At 37.2% G+C, this 8,140-nt stretch overlaps 2 protein-coding genes across 3 annotated transcripts; both read right to left on the bottom strand.

Moving 5' to 3' along the window:
- Positions 1 to 37: 37 nt before the first annotated feature.
- On the bottom strand, positions 38 to 5,159 carry LOC125057822 (clusterin-associated protein 1). Of its 2 annotated transcripts, XM_047661733.1 has the most exons (11): positions 5,033 to 5,159; positions 4,761 to 4,957; positions 4,328 to 4,495; positions 3,223 to 3,318; positions 2,935 to 3,152; positions 2,451 to 2,583; positions 1,874 to 1,958; positions 1,711 to 1,797; positions 1,328 to 1,444; positions 272 to 367; positions 38 to 194 (listed from the first exon to the last, which is right to left on the bottom strand). In XM_047661733.1, the coding sequence occupies exons 1-11, from the start codon at positions 5,052 to 5,054 to the stop codon at positions 70 to 72; spliced, it is 1,344 nt and encodes a 447-aa protein (XP_047517689.1). In that variant the 5' UTR covers positions 5,055 to 5,159; the 3' UTR covers positions 38 to 69. The 2 variants fall into 2 exon arrangements, with proteins under 2 accessions (XP_047517689.1, XP_047517690.1); XM_047661734.1 differs by lacking the exon at positions 272 to 367.
- A 92-nt stretch (positions 5,160 to 5,251) lies between these two features.
- LOC125057834 (peptidyl-tRNA hydrolase ICT1, mitochondrial) lies at positions 5,252 to 6,903 on the bottom strand. The gene is made up of 5 exons (XM_047661749.1): positions 6,617 to 6,903; positions 6,441 to 6,542; positions 6,230 to 6,313; positions 5,968 to 6,137; positions 5,252 to 5,720 (listed from the first exon to the last, which is right to left on the bottom strand). The coding sequence occupies exons 1-5, from the start codon at positions 6,767 to 6,769 to the stop codon at positions 5,627 to 5,629; spliced, it is 603 nt and encodes a 200-aa protein (XP_047517705.1). The 5' UTR covers positions 6,770 to 6,903; the 3' UTR covers positions 5,252 to 5,626.
- Positions 6,904 to 8,140: the final 1,237 nt, after the last annotated feature.

The following is an 8,140-nucleotide window of genomic DNA, read 5'->3' as shown; positions in this document are numbered from 1 at the left end:
AGGTAACGGAACAAGAGTGATTCATACAAAAAGATAGAGAATTGTCTTATATTAAAAGTAAGATCGCGTTCAGAACTCATTGTCGCTTAAGGCCGAGTTGCGGCCGAGTTTGGGGCTGGAGAGGCGCAGCTCGCTCTCCGAAGAACTCCCGAGGGAGTCTCCTTCCTCGGGCCCCCCCAGCTTGCGCTCCAACCCTGCAATGCCATCAAAGAGCGAGACATAAAAGACCGAGACGACAAACCGACCCCACATCGGCCAGACTGAGGATTACCTAGACCGAGGTCCGCGTAGGGTCCGTCGTGGGTCACGGTGCGCGTGCCCGGACGACGAGACCAACGCGCCGCCCGCCCGCTGCCTCCCGACGCCCCTGTATTTGGACTTCTTAGTGCGATCTGCTTGATTGGCATTTCAATACAGAAATATGGAAATACAGTCTAAACTCTTTATAACGTAAAATGAGTTAATTTGTTCTGTTTAACACAAAACCTATACTTTACTTCACTCTTTATAACGCAACAGTCTCCATAACGAAGAAATATTTTAATATTTAGACATCATTAACATACTTAAGTGTAATTGTTTTTATAATCAGCTTACAAAACTATTGAGGTGCCGAAATTTCTAAGAAAGACACCTGAGGTCATACAGCCGCCTCGCTTTTGTTATTGTCAATTGCATTAACACGTTTTACATTATTCTGAGATTACATTGCCTGTAGGGAATTTTGGTCTCAGTTACTAAACGCACCATCGGCACCTATCGGTTACATATTATATAACTACATATTACTAGCTGATCCGTCAAACGTCGTTTTGCCATGTATATCATGTATAATAAAAAATAGGGGTTGGTCGTAGAGGGGTGAAAATTAAGGATTGTACGTATTTTGGCATGTTGTATCATAAAAAAATAAAAACAAAAAGTTTTGTCTAAAATTTAGGGGTGGACTACCCCTAACATTTAGGGGGATGAAAAATAGATCCTGGCCGATTCTCATAGATACCGGATAAGCACAAAACATTTCATCAAAATCGGTCGAGCCGTTTCGGAGGAGTATGGCAACGAAAACTGTGACACGAGAATTTTATATATTAGATTGTAATTGGGTAAATTTGTTTTTTTTCTCTTCCATCCCTATATCGAAAAAACATGCTCGGTCCCTTGAAATTCGTTATAAAGAGTTTATACTGTAACTACATTTCAATTATTGTCAAAACACGGCGGCGGTATCACTTCACTTCACACCGGGTGAGCCATTGCTCCATAAAAGTATTCTATTACTACAAACCCTTCAATGGATAAAGGCCCAACAAACGAAGTTTATTACCGAAGAGCTGAGTGTCGGATACGTCCGGATCGGATTCGGTGTCGGAGTCGTCTTCGTCCCGGATGTCCAGCGAGTCGCGTCCCGCCCACACCCCGCGATTCTCCGGGTTGGTGGTTGCTGAATTCAAATTAGCTTGTCAATACAAAAATCGGAGGGGGACGGTTAAAAACCTAAGCGAATGGTATAGTGGTATTTGCAATAGTTTAATACTCATTAAATACATTCGATTACTTCAGATAATTTTATGGACTTCATTAGGAGCCATGCATACCATCATTCATTTCAATTCCAGTATAAAGTAGAATAACAAATGTTAGTAGTTTTACTGATCAAAAGGCGCATTCAGAATAGGCCTAAGCTTAATGGCAAAGCGGTTGGAGCACCTGCAGTCTTGATCCGCAGCCTCGTCCGAGGACGAGAGGCGGCTCGCGGCTTTGTCTCCCTTTCGTCTCCGCTGGAGTTCATCTCATCTGAAAATTTCTCCAACTTGACAATGTGCTAAATGAGAAATGTTGCGCAACAAAGTGATGTGCGTAGAAAAGTTACCAGAGTCACTGAGCTTCCCCAACACGTCTTCGGCTTCATATTTGTGAATCAGCTGCAGGATCGACGCCTGCTGCTCTTCGGCAGACTGAAAATTAAATTCTTCTTTTCCTCATTTGATCCGATTCTGGCATTCATTTGCTAGTAGCACCATCTCATGAAGCCGTCCTCAATAAATTCACTATCCACTGTTTATGTAATATATTAAAGAGCCTTCAGTGTCAGTTACTCATAAAACTTTTAGATTTTTTTATAATCTTAAAACCTTGTCCTATATTATTAAATGTAATATCGGCGATTATGGATATAAATTGAAAGCAAATCGCTTAATACATATATCAAGTATTTATTTTCTAGGACGTCGGGAAGATTCCAAGATATTGTCTTTTCTGTTGTCTCTATATTTCAATGCGACCTTATTTTACGTGAGTTTCTCTTAAAAACAAAATTCATCAAAATTGATCCAGCCGTTTGTAACTAAAAGAATTGTAACTGACGACTTTGTTTTATTTACGTGAAATTTTTCTCTAAACAAACAAGCCATTTTAGGTAGACTTTTTAAAGCTTTTCACAAGATAACCTCATTCTGTGCCGTCTCCAACAAACTGAGCTGATGCTTAAGCGCCTCCACACACCGGTACCTCACTACGTACTGATCCCAAAGCTGTTCGATTTCCGTCTCCAGAGCCGTCAGTTCCGTTTGGTACACCGGCCTGAAACGTGATGAAAATACTTTTAAAATATGTGGCTAATATTATAATAACTCTTGAAATAAAAGTACAGTTTAAAACAAATTAACTTCCCAATACTAAGCAGTAAGAAGGTGTAAGTAAGTGGTGTCTCTTACAATTTAACCCAATAAGAATAAGCTGACAGAAGCAATAAGCCCCGGCACTAGTTCCAATATTAACAAAAAACTATTGAAAATAATACAAATTGTTAAACATTTTGGTAATCAATACTTAATTCTTGTATTGTCAATAGTTTTATTTGGAACTAGTCGCGGGGATTTCGTCTGTTTGAAAGCGATTTCATTGATCATTTATTTTTATAATTGATCTCACTTGATCTTCTGCACCGTGCGCAGGCGCTTCTCTGCACGCTGCAACTCAGCTCGGCGCCGCTCGGTCTTCGCGACTAGAGCGGCCTCGCTCCCCGACGCCGCCTCCGCCGCCTCGCGAGTCGCCGCGACGCGCTCTGCCACCGCCGACGAGGCCCGACGCAGCGCCGCCTCCGTCGCACTCGTGTCCAGCGGACGAGACAGGGCGCGGCTGCGAGACTCCTACGCGACGAGTGTTACTTATAATTAAGCTGAACATACAAATTACAACAACTATTATTATGGGACTCGCCTTATTCTCGGGTTCCTTCACCAACAAGTCGTGCAGATAAGCCCCCTGAGCCGTGATGTCTGTGGCCAGACTGCGAGCTTGCTTTATTTCGCCAATCTGAAGTTTATGAGTCTTTTTCATTTACAATTACATCTTCCAATCTGCAACCTCATTTTACATTTACCAGAACGATTCCTCTATAAACATAAATATATATACATATGTATAAAACAAAGTCACTTTCTCTGTCCCTATATCCCTACCTATGTATGCTTAAATCTTTAAAACTAAGCAACGGATTTTGATGCGGTTTTTTTTAATGATAGAGTAATTGACGAGGAAGATTTATATGTATTATAATTTATAACATCCATTAAATAGTGGAGAAATTCTGTTATTTTTGAGGGTCTAATGTGCTGTCGTAAATAATTACATTTTTTCCGCTTATATTGCAAACGAAGGCTGAACCCTACGAGATTTATCAAAATAATGTACTAAGTGACACTATACATTGAAAAGGTCTACAGAAAACTCTGCGATGGTAGATATATTTCTCTATCTCTTATGGATATCCCACAATAACATTTTTTTATCATTAACTTTTTACAAAAAATAATGGCTAATTTTCTAAGCGATTTTAACCAATACAGCATTAATCCTTATCCAATTAAATACCTTAAATACATTGTTGATTTAATATAGATCTATATGGCCCTTAGAGCATATTTAAAGAAAAAAAAAGAAAAATGGCGCGTCGGAAGCCGCGGTTCTCCCTGCCACTAATAACTACCCCTTCCCGACAAAAAAGGCTCGAAGGAGGCCCCGACACATACTAACGGATCCGGATGATCCAATGACCAATCACCGTAGCAAACCACATATTAAAAGTCGCCCGCGCGGCCAATATTAATAAAAATCTAAATCAGATTAGGGTAAAAAACCGCCCGAGCTGAGCTGTAAAGGCCCTTAAGGCTAACAGCGAGATTCATTTTAAAAAAAAAAGCGGTTCTCCCTATATCACTTTTAATTTAGTATCAGCATTGCACCCGTGCGAAGCCGGGGCGGGTCACTAGTTACCTACCAATTCACAATAACAAACTACTTAGGTTAGTGAGGAACTACCTACCCGTGAGGTGACGTCATACAGCAAAGGTACGTGATCCGGGCGGTCCACGGGCGGCGGCGTCTCCAAGGCCGTGCGAAGCAGCGCCGCCACCTTCAGCAACTCACGAACTGCCCATCCGTCCGCTCCGTACACTTTCTTGCCATTCAGCTTTAAGTTTGCACGGGAATGCTGTGATAGATTTAAGTTTACGATACAATGACATTTAATTTAAGTTTCTTTTTCGAAAAATTTGACTAAGAAATCTTTTTGAATAAGTCACAATATATTGTGGGTAGTCCACTTTTTTTCAAGTTCTTAGTCAAGTCAATATAACAGTGCAATAAATAGGCGGTAAACCCACAAGTATCGGTGAGAGTTACCATCGTTGACCTTACTGTCAAATGGGAAAACTGCATCCATCTATTAACAAAAAACTAATTTTATAGAAACTTACAAAGATTTCCACAGCATGCATCACCATGGCAACTCTTTGCTCCACCGAATCCTTACCGCCAGCCAGCACAGCATCAGGTTCTAATCTGGCTGCCAGCCATCGAAGGCACGAGTCCAACAAATCCCAATTGGGCGTGCGAAAGCTTTCCAAGGATATATGCTCAGGAAAACCTAGTGCACGCATATCTTCACTGAAATCTATTGAAATGCATAAATGTTACTATTGTCATACAAAGTTACTGACATCATTTCGTTAAATGTTTTTGTACTCACTTCTTAAATCTCTATAGGACATGTCTTTTGAAAAGCTCTTATGGAATAAGTTCCCTTTTAAACAATGTATATTAGTTGCTAACACTTACAAACTTTATCAGGTGCTGTTTACTGACTGTATCCATGACAACCACATATACTTGTTCATCAATATGAAGGAGGTTATAATGTTGTTCACTGACAACTAATATAAAATACAATATTTAAATAAAACCCTTGTTTTTGAGCTAATGTAATTAATTTATTTCTTACCAAAATCATGGCTTTTATACTACAAGAATCCTTTATTACACGCATAAAAACTATAATATTACACATTTCACACAATACACATTTGTGCAAAAGAAGGAAATGTTTTTTGTAGTACTACATCTTTAATTCTACAAGTTTATGTCTAATTTCTTAGGATCCTGTCATCTGAATCACTCACAACAGTTATAATAAGGAATACTAAATTGGGCATACATTATTGAGGACTAATAGTTCACACTGAAGTCCTCAGCATAGGAAGATCAATATTCCACTCTTCTATCAATAAAGTCCTGTAGTTTTTATGAGTGGTGATCTCCTGGTATGCCCAATTTAGTAAAAGAATCATAAATCAACAACAGTAGGTGGCCGCCTCATGGCACGCTTGTAAGCTTCCTCTCTCTTGATGCTGACCCGCAGTCGTGATGCTTTTAAATGTCTGAAAGTGACGATGAATGTTATTCTTCAAATATATTAAATAATGGTTAATATATTAAGCAAGATTTTTTAAAGAGGGGAATAAGCATATTTGTGATAATCTAATGTCAGAAACAAGTTAAACAATTAATAATATGCCCACAACTAAACTTCTAAAATAATTCTTACATTTTCCAAAACATTTAAGTAAAAAGAATCATGAGAATATATATAATTTACTTTAATTCAGATTTTCTTATTATTTTTACCTCTGTCTAATCCTTTCTTCAGTTTCTGGATCAGGTTTGCTTTCAGTAATTGCTGAATTGCGTATCATAGAGCGAAGTTTGCGTAAACAATCAGCAAGGTTCAGCTGCTGGGAGCGAGTTATGTCAGAGCGAACAATTAAATAGCCTTCCTTTGTAAGTTTCTTTCCATGCTAAAACATAGAGTAAATCGCAAGACTTTAGATTACTGCATAGTAATTGCATCTTAACAATGGTTACACCATTCGAAACTTATTGAACTTACAGTTTGCAACATTTTCTCTCTTATATCTGTGGGAATCCAGTCGGCTTCATCTAATTTGAATCTGAGGTCCACTTTAGTATGTACCTAAGTTATTTAAAAATTAGTGTTTTGCTTAATATTAATAACACAATGACATTAATATTTGTAAAGATATAGTACATATTAATTTATTTCCAAAATACCAACAATTTATTGAAAATTCACAACTTACTTTATTAACATTCTGTCCTCCAGGGCCTGAGCTAGCACTGTAGCTTATATCTACTTTATTAAGAGGAATGAAACCTGAGAACTTTTCGTCTGAATTTGGTGTCTAAAAGAACAATTTTAAATTATTAAGTATGTACGAATAGCAGAGAGATAACCATTTATAATTTTTTTACTTACAAAGGCAGGAGTGGTGAGCTTTAAAGAACTATTTGGATAAAGAGTATTCAAAGAAATTGCACTTTTGTAAGAGATTGTCCTTTGCAATGTAGAAAACGATCCATTTTGCGACACAAGCCGCAAAAGCGATAATCTTAAAGGTATGAAAGCCATTTTAAGTCGTTGCTCAGGTTTGGATTTCAATTCAGGCTAAACCTCTTTTTTAATGAATAAACATTATTAATTTAGAATAACCTATAAATAATCTTTAGTCTTTACACTCTTTCCCCCACAAATATCAACTTCAAGTTTCAAATTTCAACACTCAACTCAACCACTGTCCAGACTCCAGTGTCCACTGAAAAAGTGAACACTGTAAATTGTCAATGCCAATTCTATAAAATTTTCAACATTGATCATTCCAATTACATAATATGTCGGACTACATGTGACATATTATGTTACGTTCTGTCACAAAAAATCATGAAAGAAATTTTAATGTTATGACTTATGAGTAATAAGAAATTTCAAAATTGAAAAAGAAGGTCCCAGCAGTTTGCAGATATTAGATGAAATCCTAATGAAAGGTTCCACTATACATTAATATGCAAGAAAGGATCGTTGAGTAAATGTAGAATAATGTTTAAATAACCGTTAATCTAATAAAAATTGTACTTTAATCATTACGCTTTGTCTTAAGCTAGCAGAAATACGCGCTGAATATCAAATGATACGCTCTGAAAAATTTAATTAGGATCTCGTTCCGGCTCGCTCCTCCGCTCTCTGCGACTATTTACTATTAGACAGATATTTTATCAGATTTAAATAGCTTTATGGCGTTACGGCACAGTTATACTGAATATTTGTGAAATGATTTCATTATTCAAAGAAGAGAAATTTAAACTATATAATTTCATTATGAATACACTATATTAATATTAAAATATGAAAGTTGCTTTAATAATGTTTTTAAATTTTAAGGTATGAACTTTACGGTAAAACAAAGATGCAATAAGTTCCGTGTATTCCCTTGAATAATCCTCCGTCAAAAATTCTCACATACTTTTTTAAAATCCAGCAGGCGCTAATTTTCCGTCTCAAGCCAATCTTAAGAAACATTTAACATGGTATTCAATAGTTAATTACGTGGCAAATTGACCGAGAAACATTCGAAAGACAACGATATTAATGATTGTTCCGCCTACTTGTTGTAGATAATATCGCAAGACGCACTTGTACACGTTAAATTAATTAATTATGATAATCCTCTCTTGTTAATGCAATCTTAACTTTCTCCAACTTTCAAAAGTCTGGAGAGTAGAATTTAACGTTCAAAATATTTCGTTTAAAATCACCAAGTTCACCAGGCCGAGACAACATCTTTAGGTGCAATTTTCATTTGTTCACGGAAATGTGAGGAAAACACACTCTATCACGCAACATCACCACAACTTTTTACTAACTACTTGCAGCCTTACTAATAAAAAATCACTATACATGCATTATAACAAGGTGATAGTTATCCAGTGATTAGAGCTTGTACAG

Source organism: Pieris napi, chromosome 17 (genome assembly GCF_905475465.1).
Source record: "Pieris napi chromosome 17, ilPieNapi1.2, whole genome shotgun sequence".
NCBI classification, from domain to species: Eukaryota; Metazoa; Arthropoda; class Insecta; order Lepidoptera; family Pieridae; genus Pieris; species Pieris napi.
The sequence above is the reverse complement of the archived record's forward strand: the minus strand, read 5'-3'. Positions and strand labels throughout refer to the sequence as shown.

What these genes read in the sequence shown, in the direction of transcription:
- LOC125057822 (XM_047661733.1), bottom strand. Translation starts at nt 5,054, where the DNA reads ATGTCCTATAGAGATTTAAGAA. An exon ending in GCTGCGGATCAAGACTGCAG is followed by an intron (nt 1,445 to 1,710) that starts GTGCTCCAACCG and finishes ATTTGAATTCAG; the next exon opens with CAACCACCAACCCGGAGAAT. An exon ending in ATCCGACACTCAGCTCTTCG is followed by an intron (nt 368 to 1,327) that starts GTAATAAACTTC and finishes GTCCAAATACAG; the next exon opens with GGGCGTCGGGAGGCAGCGGG.
- LOC125057834 (XM_047661749.1), bottom strand. Translation starts at nt 6,769, where the DNA reads ATGGCTTTCATACCTTTAAGATTATCGCTTTTGCGGCTTGTGTCGCAA. An exon ending in GAGGACAGAATGTTAATAAA is followed by an intron (nt 6,314 to 6,440) that starts GTAAGTTGTGAA and finishes TAAATAACTTAG; the next exon opens with GTACATACTAAAGTGGACCT. An exon ending in GAAGAAAGGATTAGACAGAG is followed by an intron (nt 5,721 to 5,967) that starts GTAAAAATAATA and finishes CGTCACTTTCAG; the next exon opens with ACATTTAAAAGCATCACGAC.